At 38.5% G+C, this 22,114-nt stretch overlaps 1 protein-coding gene across 2 annotated transcripts in view; it reads left to right on the forward strand.

Annotated features, from left to right (window-relative positions):
* The window catches only part of SELENOF (selenoprotein F), a 59,355-nt gene that overhangs the window by 28,438 nt on the left and 8,803 nt on the right, over positions 1–22,114 (forward strand). For both annotated transcript variants that reach the window (XM_032303717.1, XM_032303716.1), the window contains exon 3: positions 2,745–2,808. In XM_032303717.1, the coding sequence (XP_032159608.1) occupies positions 2,745–2,808 (64 nt within the window). The remainder of the gene's footprint in view (positions 1–2,744; positions 2,809–22,114) is intronic.

Here is a 22,114-nt window from a genome sequence, read left to right on the forward strand (position 1 = left end):
ATGATAATTAAGACATTTCCTTTCCACAGTTAAGTTACAGAATATTTACAGCACATTATAAGAACAGAATTCTGGGGTGCCTGGGTGGCTCTGTCAGTTAAGAGTCTGCCTTCAGCTCAGGTCATGATCCAGGGATCCTGGGGATTAAGCCCCACATCTGGCTGTGCTCAGCACAGAGCCTGCTTCTCCCTCTCCCTGTGCTGCTTCCCCTGCTTTTGTGAGCGTGTGTGCACGCTCTTTCTGTCAAATAAGATCTTTAAGAAGAAAGAAAGAAAAAACTGGAATTCTGCAGAAAGTACCTGCAGGATAGGAAATCAACAAAAGTTTTTCTGGACAAAGTCACATCTGAGCTGCCTGTTCATTGAACATGTTTCTAGTATTTTTAACCATTTGTTTTATTGTACAGAGAAGTGCTTTCCATGAATGCCTTAGAAGTCTGCTGGGATATGGACTCCTTCAGTCCTTGCAACAGCCAAATAGGGACTGGGATGCACAGGGCCCACCAAGCTAGTCATCTCCAGTTCTAAGCTTCATAAAGTTGTTAACCATTTTCCACATGTCATGTTATGGAGAATATTGGGAAACAGTTTTGTAGAGAAATGCTATTATATAAGGTAATGGAATCTCCACTTAGTTTCCAGGGAATCACAGACTTACAAATAAAAGCTAAATCTAATAACCAAATTTTAATATGGCCTTACTGCTTTTTTAACTTTCTTAATTCTGGTAATATATATATATATAGCATAAACTTCACCATTTTAACTATTTTTAAGTGTCCATGTCCTTCCAGAACTTTTTCATCTTTCTAAACTGAAACTCCATTCTCAATATATAATGCTTCTCTTCTTCCCTCTCCCAGCCCCTGGCAACCACTGTTTTACTTTCTATCTCTCACCTTGACTACTCTAAGTACCTCATAAAAGTGGAATCATGTAATATTTATCCTTTTGTAATTGTTTTATTTCCTGTCTGCAAGATTCATGCATGTTATAGCATGTGTCATAATTTTCTCTTTAAGACAATATTTCATTATATGTATATACCACCTTTGTTTATCCATTCATTGGCCAATAGATATTTGGGTTGCCTCTAATTTCTGGCTAGAAGTAGAATTGCTGAATCATATAATTCTATGTTTAATTTTTTAAGGAACCGCCTTTTTACTTTCTGTAGTGCCTGTACTATTTTACCTTACCAGCAGCAGTGCCCAAGGGTTCTGATTTTTCCACATCTTCACCACCACTGGTTTTCTGTGTTGTTGTTTTTAATCATAGCCCTCCTATCTAGTGTGAAATGGTTGGTAGCTCATTGTGATTCTGATTTGCTTTTTTCCTAATGATTAGTGATGTTGAACATCTTTTCATGATCTTATTGGTAATATGACCTGATTTTTTAAAGATATTCTGTGGGCTTGTCCAACAAGAGTAACTAAAAAGCAGCTTACTGCATAAAATTAGATCCCCTTAATATCAAATTGTTAATGCTGCAGAGAATCTTTGGAGATCATCAGAGTTCTTAATTTGAAATTCATCAGTGGTTTCAGAGAGTCCATGAATAGCCTCAAAGCAAAAGTTCATCAGATTCTCAAAAGTATCAGTGGCCCTCAAAAATTTAGGAACTATTGATCTAGGTCAGAATCTCCAAACTGATTAAAAAAAAAATTATCTCTTGGATATAAATGGAAATAAAGTAAATTTATAATTTCTACTCTGTACTTTTTTATATTTTCCAAAGTATTTAAAATAATCATACTGCATAATACATGGGATATTTATGCTATTTTAGAACTTAAAAGTAAAATCCATCTTCAGCTTTTAGACCTACAATAAAAAGTGTAAAGACTAACAATAAATAAAATGGATATAGTATGTTTTTATAATAGCCTGCCTTCTCTTAGAGCCCTAGCATCCCCATGTCACTACAAAAAGAATGGTCAGGCTCTACAGCTGAAAAAAATTGATGTATACCATTGAATCCATTTCAGCTGAATTCATTGTAATAAAATTTTTGCATTATAGTTTTTTTATAATGGGCTTTTACTGTAAATTGTGCAGGTCCTATATAGCTAGAAAAGCAATATTTATCATTTAATTCATTTTAAGTGAATTCATTAAGGGAAAATATTTGCATTTAAATTCTTTCTAATGAGGGGTGCATGGGTGGCTCAGGTCATGATGTCATGATCTCATGGTGTGTGAGATAGAGCCCCACCTCGGGCCTCTGCCCTCCCCACACACACACACACACACACACTCACACACAGGTGTGCACAGTCTCTCTTCCTCTCTGTCTCTCTCAGATCTTTAACAAAAATTCTTTCTAATGACATCTCCTTCAATCTCTTACTAAGTAACGCTTAAATTCCTCAATCATTTAACATCCATGGGCCTCATTTCCTCTTCTATCAGAATGGAACTACATAGTTCTCTTCAGCTCTGAACATTTGATTCTATCTGTTTAATATTTGTTTTAACTGAAATAACTACATTTTTTAAATTACAACAGGGGTACCTGAGTGGCTCAGTTGTTTAAGCTTCCAACTCTTGATTTGGGGCTCTGGTCATGATCTCAGGGTTGTTGAGACTGCGCCCTGCTATCGGGCTCCCAGTGTAAAGTCTGCTTGAAAGACTCTCACCCTTCCTCTCTGCCTTCCCGCCCCCACTCGTACTTTCTTTTACCCTTCCCAAAATAAAATCTTAAAATTATACCAGTTTTTTAAATTCTTGTTTTTCCTTTTGCAGCTTTATGCAGGAGCTATTCTTGAAGTCTGTGGATGAAAATTGGGGAGGTTCCCTCAAGTCCAAGGTATGTAAAATTTTCTCCAGTAAATTCTCACTTTAATTTAAAATCAGTATTTTACAAGAATACTTTCATTACATATTCCCAAGAATAAGAATTTTTAGGATTATACTTTCTCAACAGTATATGTATTTTTTCCACGTTCTGTTTTCTGGAGGTAGAGTTTTATAGTAATCGTTGAATATAAGGTTATTTTAAGTAGGCATAATGTGTGATACAACACATGATGAAGTGATATTCTTAGGAGAGCCTTTCCTTTACTTATGTGTAAATTTACAGGAGCCTTTGTTTTACCAGATATAAATGTAATCCCTTTAAATAACATACCATTCTAATGTATCTTAAATATAAGTTGATTTATATAAAATGCTCATAAGGAACAGTTGGAGTAAGTGAGAATAGACCTGTACAAAGCGACAAATCATTAAGAGAATTAATTACCATAGAACTTGAGGTACAGAGGAAAAGCAGTCATCCATGTACATTCTCACAGGAAATTTTAAGGAAAAACATTTGAAAGGATAATTCTGAAAATGTATCCTTTTGGTTGACATCAAATAGTAATGGAGCTTTGCATCTCCAGAAAAACTTGGACTAAGAATTTTCTATTCTGTCCTGGCATGTCATTTAAAAATCAGTTTTATAAAACTGAAATTGTATAAAGGTAATAAAGCATTTTGTTTGTTTCATTTGTTACTTGGTTTATACACCTTGTTTTTATTTCTGCTCACTTTCTCACGGCTTCTCACCTTGTTTACTTAATGGCAAGGGAATTTTTTGGACTTAGTATCTTTTAAATTACCTGTGTTCACACATGCCCTTTATTGCTGACCTAGAATTATTTTATAATAATATATTGCGCTTTTTGGGACAGAAATGTAATAGAATAATAGTTTGGCTTGGGGACATATTATATGAGGCCCAAAGCAGATACACATCTAATTAAATACATTCTTCGTCAGAATAAATACATTCTCCTATAGGACAGAATGTATCTACTGCTTAGGGAAATATTCCTCATGCTGATTTTTTTTTTTCCCTTCAGCGCACTCAGAATTGTACCATAGTTGGTTTTGGTTTTTATATCACTTACCTAAATGATAGTTTGATCATCGTAGAAATTGCTTTTTAATTATATTATTCATATTTATTGACTTGTTTTACTAATAATCTTCTGTGACTTAGATTTTCATTAGGTTAAGAATAGCTTTGATACTACCACAGTTAGCCTTATTTGTGATAGCAGATTTTATCATGTCTTTGGTAGTAATTTCTACAGTCAGAAGTTCAGTCTTTAAAAGCTTGAGTGGAGTTTATCAATCCTTGTAGTGGAATTGAATTCTATATATTTCTTATATGTACTTAAATTGTCATACTTAGGATACATGTAGTCATACTGTCTTTTCCTTTTGAAAGCAATTGGATTTTAATTCTGTGTATAAATATTTAATACACAAGTTTTTTTTAAATAGAAGTGATTATTTCTGTAATGTGTATCCATATTCAGTACAATTATGTATAATTCCAGTGTTTCGGTGTCCATGAGATGGTGGTATATTTTAAGTATAACCATTATTATATTCCCACTTTCTGACTATCTTTTTTTTTTTTTTTTAATATTTTATTTATTTGCCAGACAGAGATCACAAGTAGGCAGAGAGGCAGGCAGAGAGAGAGGGGGCGGGGGAAGCAGGCTCCCTGCTGAGCAGAGAGCCCAATTGTGGGGCTCGATCCCAGGACTTGGGATCATGACCTGAGCCAAAGGCAGAGGCTTTAACCTGCTGAGCCACCCAGGTGCCCCTCTGACTCACTATCTTATAGATAATCTGGAATAGGGCATGAAGGACAGATGTCACTTTTTACAGTAATTACAAATACCAAGCTAATTTTCATGTCATCATTGCATTATGGTCTTTTGTCATCAATATCCAGTAGCCTCTGGGATTATCGTAACTTTCATTATACTTTATCTTAACAATAATTGTAATTTTTTAAATTCACCTAATTAAAACAGACATGTCATAAAACAGAAAAGTAAATTAATGTTAAATAATACCAGAAGAGAGAATCAAATTTTTAAACATTTTATTGAACTTAACACTCAATGTTTGTGGGAAAAAAGTCCCATATTATATTCCAAAGCCAATTCCAGGTTCAGCTCCTAAGATTCTTCTAATTTCCATGTTTTGGTTGTGTTAAGTATGAATACTTTCTTATAATCCTTCGTATTTTTAATTATTGAGGAATAACTGACATACAGTGTTTCCCGTGTACAGCATACTGATTTGGTAATTTATATATATATATATATATATATATAAAAATCACAGTGCTAATGACATTAAGTGTAAACATCATCTGATACTATACAATGTTATTACAATATTATTGACTATATTATTTTTATCTTTGTGACTTAGAATTTATTTTATAACTGGAAACTGGTATCTCTTAATCCCCTTAATCACCAATCCCCTCCATCCACTTCCTCTGTGGCAATCACCAGTTCTCTGTATTTAAGAATCTGTTCATTTTTTGGTTATTTCACTTATTTTTTAGATTGCACATATATGTGAAATGATACGGTATTTGTCTTTCTCTGTCTGGCTTATTTCACTTAGCTTAATCACTCTAGACCCATCCATGTTGTCATAAATGGAAAGATCTCATTCTTTTCTGTAGCTGAGTAATATGCCATTGTGTATTCCACACTTTGTTTTTTTATTAAAATATAGCTGACACACAATTTTACATCAATTTTAGGTATAATTTGTGTAAGTTGTACAAGTCTGTACTTTATGCTATATTCACTATGGGTGAGAGCCTGATGAGGGGCTCGATCCCAGGAACCCGGGATCATGACCTGAGCCAAAGACAGAGGCTTTAACCCACTGAGCCACCGAGGCACCCCATCGTGAAGATTTTATTTGACAGAGACACAGTGAGAGAGGGAACATAAACAGAGGGAGTGGAAGAGGGGGAAGCAGGCTTCCTGCTGAGCAGGGATCAATACCAAGACCCTGAGATCATGACTTGAGCAGAAGGCAGATGCTTAACGAGTAAGCATTCCATAGCCTGTCTTCGAGATCAGTGCTCCATTGTTCTGCATCTGCTAACGTACTGTTGATTTCCCCAGTTATTTTTCATTTCAGTTCTTGTATTCTTCAACTCTGATAGTTCTTTATGTTTTCTCTTTGTTGAAGTCCTCCCTTAGTTCTTTTACTTGCTTCAGTCCAGTAAGCATCTTTATGATCATTACTTTTTTTCAATTCTTTATCAGACCATTGCTTATCTATGTTCATTTAGTTCTTTTCCTGAGGTTCTTTCTTATTTTTTCTTTGGTAGCATATTCTTCCGTCTCTCCAGTCTGCTTTACTTTCTAAAGTGCTTGTTTCTGTGAATTAGGCAGAACAGCCACTTCTAAACTTGGAGGAATGGTCTTGTGTATGGTTGTCCCCTGGGTAGACTGTGAAGCTGATCAAGTGTGTGCTGGGGTGTCCTGGGGCTCTCCAGAAAGCACCCTGGCAAGGCAGCTTGATTTAAGGTGGGGCATGGGCCTGGGGGAGGTCCTAAGGTATTCTCTGTAGGGAGCATTTTGGTAGAACATCTGTAGCTGAAGTAGGTATGGGCCAAGGTGATCCTGGAGCTCTCTGTGCCCAGGGTGCCCTGAGAGGACAGCTAAAGCTACAATGGATACGGGCTGCGGCTGCCCCAGGGCTCTTCAGGCAGAAAGCACCTGGCGGGACAGCTGAAGCTGAAATGGGTGGGATCAGGGTATCACAGAGTGCTCAGTGCAGCGAGTGTCCTGGCAGGGTACTAGAACTGGGCCAGCATGGGCTGGGGGTTCCTGGACCTGAACCAGGTGAGAGCCAGGAGGTCCCAGTAATCTCTGTGCCAGGGGTGTCCTAGGAAACTCTTAGGAGCCAAAGAGGTGTGGAGCTGGAGTATTCCAGAGCGCTTTGTGTTCATGTCACATTGGCACAACTGCTGGATCTGACCAGGGGTGTCCTAGGAAACTCTTAGGAGCCAAAGAGGTGTGGAGCTGGAGTATTCCAGAGCGCTTTGTGTTCATGTCACATTGGCACAACTGCTGGATATGACCAGGGGTGTCCTGGTGTGGACTGTGCTGAAACTGCTTGGTGGAGTGGTTGGGGTTGATGTGGGCTGGGGACCCAGGAAGCAACATGCTGGTTAGGGTACCTGGACCCTCCTCCCATCCAAGTTATCAAGGTATGGAGAACATGGTGAACCATGTTTCTCACCAGCCCCTGCAACCTGGAGAGAGTTCCAGCAGCTGTCCCCCCATCTAGCAGAGTTCTAGTGCTGGATCTTTAAATTCTCCTTGAACTTATAAACACCCCTCAACCCCGTCCATGCCCCACTATGTCTGGGGCTGATGTGGTCTGGGGGCCCTGATCTTGATTACACTGTCACGGTGGAGGGAGAATGTAAATCATAGTATTCACCTGCTTTTTTTTTTTAGATTTTATTTATTTGACAAAGATCACAAGTAGGCAGAGAGAGAGAGGAAGAAGCAGGCTCCCTGCTCAGCAGAGAGCCCGATGTGGAGCTCAATCCCAGGACCCTGGGATCATGACCTGAGCCGAAGGCAGAGGCCTTAACTCACCTTAACCACTTAACCCTTAACCCACTGAGCCACCCAGGCACCCCTTCACCTGCTCTTTTGACTGAGAGAGTTCCAGCAGCTTCCTCATTATTTGGCAAGGTTCTGGGACTCGTTCCTTTGTGTTCTATAAGCTCTTTTAAAGATTTTTATTTATCTGACAGGGGGAGATCACAAGTAGTCAGAAAAGCAGGCAGAGAGAGAGGGAAGCAGGGTCTCTGCTTCCCTCATCAGGCTCGATCAAGCAGAGAGGTCCTTAATCCATTTTGAGTTTATTTTTGTGAATGGTGTTAGAAACTGGTCCAGCTTAATTCTTTTGCATATGCCTGTCCAGTTTTCCCAAAACCATTTATTGATGTTACTGTCTTTTTCCTTTTGTATATTGTGTTATAGATTAATTGACGATTTAAGCATGGGTTTTATTTCTGGGCTCTATCCTATTCCTGACCTCTGTCTGCTTTTGTGCTCATACAATACTGTTTTGATTACTGCAGCTTTGGTAGTATATCTTGAAATCTGGGATTGTGTTACCTCTAGCTTTTTCTTAAGATTGCTTTGGATATTGAAGGTCTTTTACATTTCTGGTAAAAATTTTAGGATTATCTGGGGTTTTTTTTGTTTTTTTTTTCTTTTATAAACATTTAATATATTTTTATCCCCAGGGGTACAGGTCTGTGAATCACCAGGTTTACACACTTCACAGCACTCACCAAAGCACATACCCTCCCCAATGTCCATAACCGCACCCCCCTTCTCCCAACCCCCCTCCCCCCAGCAACCCTCAGTTTGTTCTATGAGATTAAGAGTCACTTATGGTTTGTCTCCCTCCCAATCCCATCTTGTTTCATTTATTCTTCTCCTACCCACTTAAGCCCCCATGTTGCATCACCACTTCCTCATATCAGGGAGATCATATGATAGTTGTCTTTCTCCGATTGACTTATTTTGCTAAGCATGATACGCTCTAGTTCCATCCACGTTGTCGCAAATGGCAAGATTTCGTTTCTTTTGATGGCTGCATAGTATTCCATTGTGTATATATACCACATCTTTATCCATTCATCTGTTGATGGACATCTAGGTTCTTTCCATAGTTTGGCTATTGTGGACATTGCTGCTATAAACATTCGGATGCACGTGCCCCTTCGGATCACTACGTTTGTATCTTTAGGGTAAATACCCAGTAGTGCAATTGCTGGGTCATAGGGCAGTTCTATTTTCAACATTTTGAGGAACCTCCATGCTGTTTTCCAGAGTGGCTGCACCAGCTTGCATTCCCACCAACAGTGTAGAAGGGTTCCCCTTTCTCCGCATCCTCGCCAGCATCTGTCAAAATTTCCTGACTTGTTTATTTTAGCCATTCTGACTGGTGTGAGGTGATATCTCATTGTGGTTTTGATTTGTATTTCCCTGATGCCGAGTGATATGGAGCACTTTTTCATGTATCTGTTGGCCATCTGGATGTCGTCTTTGCCGAAATGTCTATTCATGTCCTCTGCCCATTTCTTGATTGGATTATTTGTTCTTTGGGTGTTGAGTTTGCTAAGTTCTTTATAGATTTTGGACACTAGTCCTTTATCTGATATGTTGTTTGCAAATATCTTCTCCCATTCTGTCAGTTGTCTTTTGGTTTTGTTAACTGTTTCCTTTGCTGTGCAAAAGCTTTTGATCTTGATAAAATCCCAATAGTTCATTTTTGCCCTTGCTTCCCTTGCCTTTGGCGATGTTCCTAGGAAGATGTTGCTGCGGCGGAGGTCGAAGAGGTTGCTGCGGCTGAGGTCGAAGAGGTTGCTGCCTGTGTTCTCCTCAAGGATTTTGATGGATTCCTTTCTCACATTGAGGTCCTTCATCCATTTTGAGTCTATTTTCATGTGTAGTGTAAGGAAATGGTCCAGTTTCATTTTTCGGCATGTTGCTGTCCAGTTTTCCCAGCACCATTTATGGAAGAGGCTGTCCTTTTTCCATTGGACATTCTTTCCTGCTTTGTCGAAGATTAGTTGACCATAGAGTTAAGGGTCTATTTCTGGGCTTTCTATTCTGTTCCATTGATCTATGTGTCTGTTTTTGTGCCAATACCATACTGTCTTGATGGTGACAGCTTTGTAATAGAGCTTGAAGTCCAGAATTGTGATGCCACCAACTTTGGCTTTCTTTTTCAATATTCCTTTGGCTATTCGAGGTCTTTTCTGGTTCCATATAAATTTTAGGATTATTTGTTCCATTTCTTTGAAAAAGATGGATGGTACTTTGATAGGAATTGCATTAAATGTGTAGATTGCTTTAGGTAGCATAGACATTTTCACAATATTTATTCTTCCAATCCAGGAGCATGGAACATTTTTCCGCTTCTTTGGTTAGGTTTATTCCTAGGTATCTTATGGTTTGGGGTGCAATTGTAAATGGGATTGACTCCTTAATTTCTCTTTCTTCTGTCTTGTTGTTGGTGTAGAGAAATGCAACTGATTTCTGTGCATTGATTTTATATCCTGACACTTTAAACTGAATTCCTATACAAGTTCTAGCAGTTTTGGAGTGGAGTCTTTTGGGTTTTCCACATATAGTATCATATCATCTGCAAAGAGTGATAGTTTGACTACTTCTTTGCCGATTTGGATGCCTTTAATTTCCTTTTGTTGTCTGATTGCTGAGGCTAGGACTTCTAGTACGATGTTGAATAGCAGTGGTGATAATGGACATCCCTGCCGTGTTCCTGACCTTAGCGGAAAAGCTTTCAGTTTTTCTCCATTGAGAATGATATTTGCGGTGGGTTTTTCATAAATGGCTTTGATAATATTGAGGTATGTGCCTTCTATCCCTACACTTTGAAGAGTTTTGATCAGGAAGGGATGCTGTACTTTGTCAAATGCTTTTTCAGCATCTATTGAGAGTATCATATGGTTCTTGTTCTTTCTTTTATTGATCTGTTGTATCACATTGATTGATTTGTGGATGTTGAACCAACCTTGCAGCCCTGGAATAAATCCCACTTGGTCGTGGTGAATAATCCTTTTAATGTACTGTTGAATCCTATTGGCTAGTATTTTGGTGAGAATTTTCGCATCTATGTTTATCAAGAATATTGGGCTATAGCTCTCTTTTTTGATGGGATCCTTGTCTGGTTTTGGGATCAAGGTGATGCTGGCCTCATAAAATGGGTTTGGAAGTTTTCCTTCCATTTCTATTTTTTGGAACAGTTTCAGGAGAATAGGAATTAGTTCTTCTTTAAATGTTTGGTAGAATTCCCCCAGGAAGCCATCTGGCCCTGGGCTTTTGTTTGTTTGGAGATTTTTAATGACTGTTTCAATCTCCTTACTGGTTATAGGTCTGTTCAGGCTTTCTGTTTCTTCCTGGTTCAGTTGTGGTAGTTTATATATTTCTAGGAATGCATCCATTTCTTCCAGATTGTCACATTCGTTGGCATAGAGTTGCTCATAGTATATTCTTATAATGGTTTGTATTTGTTTGGTGTTAGTTGTGATCTCTCCTCTTTCATTCATGATTTTATTTATTTGGGTCCTTTCTCTTTTCTTTTTGATAAGTCTGGCCAGGGATTTATCAATTTTATTAATTCTTTCAAAGAACCAGCTCCTAGTTTCCTTGATTTATTCTATTGTTTTTTTGGTTTCTATTTCATTGATTTCTGCTCTGATCTTTATGATTTCTCCTGCTGGGTTTAGGGTTTCTTTCTTGTTCTTTCTCCAGCTCCTTTAGGTGTAGGGTTAGGTTGTGTGCCTGAGACCTATCTTGTTTCTTGAGAAAGGCTTGTACCACTATATATTTTCCTCTCAGGACTGCCTTTGTTCTGTCCCACAGATTTTGAACTGTTGTGTTTTCATTATCATTTGTTTCCATGATTTTTTTCAATTCTTCTTTAATTTCCTGGTTGACCCATTCATTCTTTAGAAGGATGATGTTTAGTCTCCATGTTTTGGGGTTCTTTCTAAACTTCCTCTTGTGGTTGAGTTCTAGCTTCAGAGCATTGTGGTCTGAAAATATGCAGGGAATGATCCCAATCTTTTGATACTGGTTGAGACCTGATTTAGGACCGAGGATGTGATCTATTCTGGAGAATGTTCCATGTGCACTAGAGAAGATTGTGTATTCTGTTGCTTGGGATGAAATGTTCTGAATATATCTGTGATGTCCATCTGGTCCAGTGTGTCATTTAAGGCCTTTATTTCCTTGTTTATCTTTTGCTTGGATGATCTGTCCATTTCAGTGAGGGGAGTGTTAAAGTCCCCTACTATTATTGTATTATTGTTGATGTCTTTCTTTGATTTTGTTATTAATTGGTTTATATAGTTGGCTGCTCCCACGTTGGGGGCATAGATATTTAAAATTGTTAGATCCCTTGTTGGACGGACCCTTTGAGTATGATACAGTGTCCTTTCTCATCTCTTATTATAGTCTTTGGCTTAAAATCTAATTGATCTGATATAAGGATTGTCACTCATGCTTTCTTCTGATGTGCATTAGCATGGTAAATTCTTTTCCACCCCCTCACTTTAAATCTGGAGGTGTCTTCGGGCTTAAAATGAGTTTCTTGGAGGCAACATATAGATGGGTTTTGTTTTTTTAACCATTCTGATACCCTGTGTCTTTTGATTGGGGCATTTAGTCCATTAACATTCAGAGTAACTATTGAGAGATATGAATTTAGTGCCATTGTATTGCCTATAAGGTGACTGTTACTGTATATGGTCTCTGTTCCTTTCTGATCTACCACTTGTAGGCTCTCTCTTTGCTTAGAGGACCCCTTTCAATATTTCCTGTAGAGCTGATTTGGTGTTTGCAAATTCTTTCAGTTTTTGTTTGTCCTGGAAGCTTTTAATTTCTCCTTCTATTTTCAGTGATAGCCTAGCTGGATATAGTATTCTTGGCTGCATGTTTTTCTCGTTCAGTGCTCTGAATATTTCATGCCAGCTCTTTCTGGCCTTCCAGGTTTCTGTGGATAAGTCTGCTGCCAATCTAATATTTTTACCATTGTATGTTACAGACTTCTTTTCCCGGGCTGCTTTCAGGATTTTCTCTTTGTCACTAAGACTTGTAAATTTTACTGTTAGGTGATGGGGTGTGGCCCTATTCTTATTGATTTTGAGGGGCATTCTCTGCACCTCCTGAATTTTGATGCTTGTTCCCTTTGCCATATTGGGGAAATTCTCCCCAATGATTCTCTCCAGTATACCTTCTGCTCCCCTCTCTCTTTCTTCTTCTTCTGGAATCCCAATTATTCTAATGTTGTTTCGTCTTCTGGTGTCACTTATCTCTCGAATTCTCCCCTCGTGGTCCAGTAGCTGTTTGTCCCTCTTTTGCTCAGCTTCTTTATTCTCTGTCATTTGGTCTTCTATATTGCTAATTCTTTCTTCTGCCTCATTTATCCTAGCAGTGAGAGCCTCCATTTTTGATTGCACCTCATTAATAGCTTTTTTGATTTCAACTTGGTTAGATTTTAGTTCTTTTATTTCTCCAGAAAGGGCTTTTATATATCCCGAGAGGGTTTCTCTAGTATCTTCCATGCCTTTTTCGAGCCCGACTAGAACCTTGAGAATTGTCATTCTGAACTCTAGATCTGACATATTACCAATGTCTGTATTGATTAGATCCCTAGCCTTTGGTACTGCCTCTTGTTCTTTTTTTTGTGGTGAATTTTTCCGCCTTGTCATTTTGTCCAGATAAGAGTATATGAAGGAGCAAGTAAAATACTAAAAGGGGTCAACAACCCCAGGAAAACATGCTTTAACCAAATCAAAAGAGATCCCGAATCGTGAGAGGGGAGAAAGGGGATAAAAAGAGGTTCAGAAAGAAAGAAAGGAAAAAAAAAAGGAAAGAAAAGAATTTAAAAAAGAAAACGAATAAAGAAAAGTATAAAAAAGAAAAAATATACGTATTAGTTAAACTAGTTAAAAAACATGAAAAAAGAAAAGGGTAAAAGTTAAAAATTTAGCAGAAGAAGAGAAAAAAATGAAAAAGAAAAAAAAAATAAATTAACTGCAAGACTAAAGAATCATAGGGAGAAAGCCATGAGTTCCGTGCTTTGCTTTCTCCTCCTCTGGAATTCTGCTGCTCTCCTTGGTATTGAAACCGCACTCCTTGGTAGGTGAACTTGGTCTCGGCTGGATTTCTTGTTGATCTTCTGGGGGAGGGGCCTGTTGTAGTGATTCTCAAGTGTCTTTGCCCCAGGCGGAATTGCACCGCCCTTACCAGGGGCCGGGCTGAGTAATCCGCTCCGGTTTGCTTTCAGGAGCTTTTGTTCCCTGAGCCCTTTCCATAGAGTTCCGGAGGACAGGAATACAAATGGCGGCCTCCTGGTCTCCGGCCCGGAGGAGCCAAGAGCCCAGGGCCCCACTCCTCAGTGCGCCCTCAGAGAACAGTGCCCATTAACTCCCATCTGCCTGACCTCGGGCTGCGCTCCTCCGAACTCACCGAGCCTGCGACCGGTTCAAGGTAACCCCAACCTGTGAGCTTACTGTCGGCTCTGTCTCTGTAGCTGGCTTTCCCATTCCAATACCTGTAAGCTCTGTGACACTCAGACACCCCCCGATCCTTCTGTGACCCTGCGGGACCTGAGGCCACGCTGACCCCGCGTGGGCTTTGCCCCGGTTTAGCCTCTGGAGCGATGTCCCTCAGCGGAACAGACTTTTAAAAGTCCTGATTTTGTGCTCCGCTGCTCTGCCGCTTGCGGGGAGCCGGCCCCTCCCCGCAGGGTCTATCTTCCCGTGGCTTTGGATTCACTTCTCTGCCAGTCATACCTTTCAGAAAGTGGTTGTTTTTCTGTTTCTAGAATTGATGTTCTTCTTCTCTCTTTGATCTGCCGATGCGTTTGGAGTTGTTTGCAATCTTTAGATAAGCTATCTAGCTGATCTCCTGCTAGCTTGAAATAGTCTCAGCCTGCTACTTCTCCGCCATCTTGACTCCTCCCTGGATTATCTGTTCTTGTTCTGTGAAAAATGCTATTGGTATTTGATAGGAAATTCACTGAATCTGTAGATTGTTTTGGGTAGTATGGACCTTTTTTTTTTTTTTTAAGATTTTATTTATTTATTTCACAGAGAGAGAGATCACAGGTAGGCAGAGAGAGGGGGGGAAGCAGGCTCCCCGCTGAGCAGAGAGCCCGATGTGGGACTCGATTCCAGGATCCTGAGATCATGACTGAGCCGAAGGCAGAGACTTAACCCACTGAGCCACTCAGGCACCCCTAGTGTGGACTTTTTTTAACAATAGTAATTGTTCCAGGGCACCTGGGTGGTGTAGTCAGTTAAGTATCTTCCTTGACTCAGGTCATGATCTTAGGGTCCTGGGAAATAGCCTGGCGTCTGGCTTACTGCTCAACAGAGTCTGCTTCTCACTGTCCCTCTGTCCTTCCCTCCAGTCATGTTCTCTCTCTCTCTCCACCCCTCAAATAAAATCTTAAAAATAATAGTTATTCCTCCGGCTCATGAGCACAGAATATCTTTCCGTTGTTATTGTCATGTTCAGTTTCTTTCATTAGTGTCCCATAGTTTTCAGAATACTGGTGTTTTACTTCCGTGGTTTAATTATTTGTAGGTATTTTATTCTTTTTGGTACAGTTTAAGTAGAATTGTTCTCTTAATTTCTCTTTCTGCTACTTCATTATTAGTGTATAGAAATAAAACCAATTTCTGTGTATTAATTTTGTATCCTGAAACTGCTGAATGTATCTGTTCTAATCAGTTTTGGTTGTCTTTAGTGTTTTCTATATAAAATATCTAGTCATCTGCAAATGGTAACAGTTTTACTTCTTTACAAATTTGGTCATGATCACTCCTCTGCAGCTAGGATTTCCAGTAGTGTGTTGAGTAAGTGTGGACGTCCTTATCTTGTTCCTGATCCTAGAGGAAAATGTTTCAGTGTTTGACCATTGAGTGTGATGTTAGCTGTGGGTTTTTCATATATGGCCTTTATTATGTCGAGGTGTATTCCCTCCTAACCCAAACTCATTTTAAGATTGTATTATAAGCAAAGGTAGAATTTGTCAGATGCCTTTTATACATCCATTGAGATGATGATATGGTTTGTATGCTTCCTCTTATTAATGTGTATCACAATGATTTGCAAATACTGAACTGAGCCCTCTTTTTCTTGATGAGTCTTCCTCTTTTCAGAATACCAGCTCTGGAGTAATGTTGGTGGAAATTCAAATTGATACTGAACTTCTCTTTTTTTTTTTAGTTGCTATTTTAGTTTTTAGTTGCTCTTTCTTTCATTTATCTCCACTCTTTTTTTTTTAAGGTTTTATTTATTTATTTAAAAGAGAGAGTATGCACATGAGCAGAGGAGAGGGGCAAAAGGAGAGGGAGAAGCAGACTCCCTGCTGAGCAGGGGGCCGATGTGGGATTTGATCCCAGGACCTCAGCCAGGATCATGACCCAAGCCATAGGCAGATGCTGCCCCCCACTCTAACCTCTATCATTTCCCTCTTTTTTCACTGGCTTTGTTTGTTCTTTCTCTAGTTCCTTTAGATGTAAGGTGAGGTTTTTCTTGTTTGAGGTAGGCATGTATCTCAATAAATTTCCCTCTCAGAACTGCTTTTGCTGCATCCCAAAGATTTTTGGACCATTGTGTTTTCGTTTTTATTTCTCTTCATATATATTTTTATTTTCTCTTTGATTTTTGTTGTTGTTGTTGTTGTTGCTGACCCATTGGTGTTCAGTAATGTGTTTTTTTAACCTTCATGTGTTTTTGCTTTTCGAGTTTTTTTCTTGTAATTTTTTGTTTCATACCTTTATGATCAGAAAAGATACATGATTTCAGACTTCTAAAATTATTTAGACTTCTTTGTGGCCTAAGATAGGATCTGCCCTGGAGAATGTACCATGTGCACTTGAATGTATATTCAGCAGTTTTTGGATGGAATATTCTGTTTATACCTGTTCTGTCTCTTCTAATGTGTCATTCAAAGCTACTTTTTTCCTTGTTGATTTTCTATCCACAATGTCTATCCACTGATGTAAGTGGGGTGTTTAAGTCACTTACTATTGTATTATTGCTAATTTCTTACTTTATACCTTTTATAATTGCTTTATGTGTATTTAAGTGATACTATTTTGGGTGCAGAGATATTTATAGTTGTAAATCCTCTTATTGAAGTGACCACTTTATCATTCTGTAATGCCTTTCTTTGTCTCTTGCTATAGTCTTTGATAAAAGTATTCTTGCCAGTCTTTTTATTTCTCTTCCATTTGCATGGAATATCTATACCCATACCTTCATTTTTCACTCTGTATGTGTCTAAGTCTGAAGCAAGTCTCTTGTAAACAAGATACAGATGGGTCCTTTTTGTTGTTTACTACCCATTCAGTCACCCTCTGTCTTTTGATTGGGGCATTTGGTCAATTTCCCTTTTTTTTTTTTTTTTTTTTTTTTAAGAGAAAGAGAAGAATGCTAGTGCAGGCATACGTAGGGAGGGGCAGAGGGAGAAAGAGAATTTAAGCAGGGCTTGATCTCAGGACTCTGAGATCATGACCTGAGCCTAAATTAAGACAGACACTTGGGCGCCTGGGTGGGTCAGTTGCTTAAGCAACTGCCTTTGGCTCAGGTCATGATCCTGGAGTCCCAGGATAGAGTCCCACATCAGGCTCCCTGCTCAGCAGAGAGTCTGCTTCTCCCTCTGACCCTCCACTTCAACTTCTCTCTCTCTCTTTCAAATAAATAAAAGCAAAAAAGAAGAGAGAGAGAGACTGACAGACACTTAACCCACTGCACCAGGCGCCCCATATACCATTTTCATTTAATTAAATATTCGTAGGTGTGTCCTTATTGTCATTTTGTTAATTGCTTTGTAGTTTTTGTAGTTCTCTGTCTCGTTCTCTTTCGTTTTGATGGCTTTCTTAAACATTCTTGGATCCCTTTTTAGTTTTTGTGTATATCGTATGTTTCTTTTTGGTTATTATTTGGTTCATATATAACATTCTGTGTGTATAACAGTCTTATATAAAGTCGATGGCCACTTTTATGTGTATGATTTCATATTTTACATCTTTTTATTTTGTGTATCCCTTGACTCATTTTTGTAGGTATACTTGATTTTGCTACTTTTTGTGTTTCAGTCTCCATATTGGCTTAATCTACCACCTTTACCTTTGAGAATTTTTCCTTTTCCTAATTTTCTTCTCATTATGGCCTTTTCTTTCTGCTTAATTGGTGAAAAACTCCTTTAACTTTTGTCTGGAACTTTTTTTTTCTCCTGTTCTTAACCATAACCTCATTTGAGTATTCTTGCTTAAAGGTTGTTACATTGTAGCACTTTGAATTTATCATGCCACTCCCTTCTGGCCTCAAAGTTTCTGGTGAAAAATGGGGTTTCCCTGATTATAACTGTTTTCTCTGGCTTTGCTTTTAAGATTCTCTTTTTGTCTTTAATCGTTGATTATAATTATGTGTCTTGTTGTGGACCTCTTTTGAGTTATCTTTTTAGGGGTTCTGCATGCTTCCTGGATCTGAATGTTTGTTTCCTTCCCTTGGGTTAGGGAAATTTTTAGCCATTTTTTTAAAATAAGTTTTCTGATCCCTTGTTTTTCCTCTTCTCTTTCTGGCATCCCTGTAATATGAATGTTTTACAGTGGAGGATGTTCCATATTTTTCATAACCTATTCTCATTTTTTATTCTCTTTGACATTTGGCTTGGTTACTTTCTGTTACCTTGTCTTCTGGATTGCTGATCCATTCTTCTGTATTCCATCATCTGCTCTTGATTCCTTCTAGTGTATTTTTCATTTTAGTTAATGAACTCTTCAATTCTGATTGGTTCTTCTTTGTATTTTCTTTTTGTTGAAGTTGTCACTGTGTTCATCTCCTCTTCTCAAATCCACTGAGTATCTATGACTGTTAGTTTAAAGTTTCATCAGGCATATTGCTTATCTGTTTTATTTAACTCTTTTACTGTGATTTTTGTCATGTTCTTTCATCTGGGACAGATGCCTCGCTCTTCATTTTGTCTTACTCTGTGTTTGTATGTATTACATCAACTACAACTTTTGGTCTTGAAAGTAGTTACACTGTGGGACAGCTGGGTGACTCGGTCAGTTAAGCATCTGCCTTTGGCTCAGGTCATGATCCCAGGTCCTGAGATTGAGTCCCACATTGGGCTCCCTGCTCCACAGAGGAGCCTGCTTCTCCTTCCCCCTGCTTGTGTGTGCACCTACTCTCTCTCTTTCTCTGTGACAAATAAATGAAATCTTAAAAAAAAAAAAAAAATGCAGTTACCTTCTGAGGAAGTGGTCTTGTGGTGCCCTAGAGCATAGTTCATTTTTTCACCAGCATCACATGCTCCAGGGGTATCCCCTCTGTGGGCTGTTGTGACCTTCTGTTGTGGTTGAGCTGTGATTTCCTTCAGTGCAGCTGATTGCAGTCACCCACTTTGCCTTCTGTGGGCACAGTGGGCCGGGTTTGCTCCCCATGCTGTTGAGAGGCTCACCTGTGGCTGGTGTAGGCTCATTGGTGGGTGGACCAGCAGTCATCCTAGTTGTCCACCCTTAGCCTCTCTGCCACAGCTGCAGGAACAAGGAAGAGCAGGGCTTCCTCCCTGTTCAACCAGCTAAGAGAATCAGCTTCATGAACTGCAGTCATGCTGGGATGACTTTCCCCCTCTCCAGGCCAGGAGTCACTTTCAGTGGCCCCGTGGACCTAATGTTTTATCATTTGTAGTAGCATGAAAAATAATAGATGACAATTCCTTCTTAAGCATGAGTCTTACAATGTTATATGTGTGTGTCTCAAAAAAAAATTTTTTTCCCTAATTATGTAAATATCACACACTTTGTGTGAAAGGCTAGATCAAATTTTTCAGCTTGATAGGCAACAGAGGTCTATGCTACAACTATTGAACTCTGCTTCTGTAGTACAGAAGCAGCCTTAGACAATATTTAAATGTGTAGCTTTGTTCCAGTAAAACTGTACTTCCTGAAGCAGCCGCCTAGATTATGGACCTCAGACTATATTTTGCCAATTCCTTATTAGAATCATATACCTTTGAAGGCAGAAAAAAGTTTTAAAGTAATGTAGGACCTTTTTTTCAGTTTTTACTTCTTAATACCGACTGTGATTTCACTTCTCATACCAACTTCTTATGCCAGTAGTAATCCCTTTAGGATCATGAGTTTTCCTGTAAGTAGTATCATTCATGAGTATTCACTTCATCAGTTTTTCTCATTTATAAAATGGGTAATAGATGGTTTAAAACCAATAAAAACCCACCTTATAAGATTGTTTTGAGGATTAAATAACACACTTAAAGCACTTAGTATGTGCATAGCACCAACAAATGCAGAGTAAACCATTCAGTAATTCTGTGAATTATTGAGTGCTTACTGTGTGTCAAGCACTATTTTAGTACCGAGGTATTACTTGGAGGGTACTGTTTTTGTAACATACTCTCTTTTAGGTAATAAATTTCCATTAGTAACAATCAGGCATTTCTGCATTCCTTTATCTGCCGTCTATAAAAAATAAAAATAGCTCAGATCAGAATATCAGTTAGAACTGCAGCCTGACTTCTTATAATAAGCAGAATTTTATTTGCTGCCAGCCATTCTTCTACCTATGATATTTTGGCTCCTGTTTCTATCAGTTTACCTCCTGATGGTTAAATCTTACTCAGCTCTAGCATTTGAAACTCTCTTCCCTTTACTTCTGTGAATTTGTTACCTCCTAGTTTTTCCTCCATCTAGCAAGATTTTCATTCTCCTTTCCTGGCATCTCCTCTACCACCCACCTTTCAAATGTTAGGTTTAGTCAGGGTCTGTCTTCATATTTTCTTCTTTTATTACTCTCCTGAATGTCCCATTCCCTCTGTTCCAATTACAGTATTTACCTGATGACACTCTTAACCAGTATCTGTAGGTCACAGCTTTCTATTGTTAGAAAGCACATTTCTGACTGTAAGCAGACATGTTTGTTTGTATGGTCTTATAGATACCTTAAGCCTGTGTACATATGAATCATCTGAAAATCTTGTTAATTGTAAATTCTGTAAACTTGGAGTGCATTCTGAGATTCTGCATTTCTCGTAATCCTCTAGGCTGTGGCCCACATTTCTGGTAGAGAGGCCTTAAACCCAGCATATCGAAAAACTGAATTTATACTCTTCTCTTACAAAAGAATACCATCTTCTTTCCTCTTTCCACAAATGACAATATGACCAAGCACTTTATTTCACACTTTATACCAAGTTAGTCACCAAATGGTATTTCTTCCCTTCCTTATTAAGAACTTTCAAACCTTATTCCCTTGGCCTTCTGTGATTTTAATCAAGCCTTTGGCATCTTTCTCCAGAAAGATTAGTTACTTGTTACCTGGTCCAGGTATCTTTGTTCCCTTTTCTTTCTTTTGTTGCATCCTCCACACAACTACCAAAAAGAACTTTTCTAATAGATGTACTTGTGGCCCTCCCCATCACATACAGAATAAATGACAAATTCAGTAGCTTCACCATACAAGACCCAGCACAACATGCTTTTCTTGATTGTGTTCACACCTCTAGTTCACATGCACAACTGTCTGCATGTCTCTGAGCTCTGACCTCTAAGGCTTTGCGTATATTGCATGTTCCTCCTGGCTTATGCCTCTTCCAGTTCTTGTGGTAAACTGCTACTCTCTAAAAATTTAGTCTAAACGTTTTTTGTGGCCTTTAGCACTTTATATTCCACAGCTGCCTCATAATATTATAATGTTTTTATTTGCTTTATTGGTCTTTTTCCTCTGCCAAACTAAGAACTCTTAAATTCCAGAATTTTTTTGTGTCATTAATATACCCGGGGGGGGAATATATATATATATATATGCCCACACACATATATATATACCCAGAATCTAACACTGTACCTCATATTAAGAGGAATTCAAATATTTATTGAATGGATAAATGGATTTACAAAATTTATCTAATTCAAGGATAATCCAGCTAAAAGCCTGTGTTTATATTGGTTGATATATCCTATATAGTCTTTAGACATTCTTTTTCTGACTTTATCTTTCTGTACTAAGAAGTTAAATTTTTCATTTGTCTTCATTGTACCTCCAGTCTCCTCAGATTATTTCAGTTATTTAAGTTGCTTTTCTCTTGAATGTTTTCAAGTGCTTTTAAATTGTCATCTTGGGGGCGCCTGGGTGGCTCAGTGGGTTAAGCCGCTGCCTTCGGCTCAGGTCATGATCTCAGGGTCCTGGGATCGAGTCCCGCATCGGGCTCTCTGCTCAGCAGGGAGCCTGCTTCCTTCTCTCTCTCTCTCTGCCTGCCTCTCAGTATACTTGTAATTTCTCTCTGTCAAATAAATAAATAAAATCTTTAAAAAAAATAAAAAAAAAAATAAAATAAAATAAATTGTCATCTTGGGAAGACCCAAATGACTCATAATGCTACACTCTAGATGGTGTGTATATAATAGTAAATTTTTTATTTTAGAGATACTTAGGTACTCAGAAGCTTGCTTAAGCACAGTTGAGAATTCAGTTCTGTTGTCTGCTGTTGTTGGCCATTCTCTTTGTATTGTTTCTGGGTATGATATATGAATGGTTATTTTTATCAACAGGAAAACATCTGTCATTCCTTAAAATTTTATATAATAGTTCACAGTCTTAACCATAATTCTGTAACCCCTTACAATGAAATTAAGTGTTAAAACAGTGGAATACATTGTATGACTGACTCCTGATGTGATCAAAGGTGTATCATTA

Source organism: Mustela erminea, chromosome 10 (assembly GCF_009829155.1).
Source record: "Mustela erminea isolate mMusErm1 chromosome 10, mMusErm1.Pri, whole genome shotgun sequence".
Classification (NCBI taxonomy): Eukaryota; Metazoa; Chordata; class Mammalia; order Carnivora; family Mustelidae; genus Mustela; species Mustela erminea.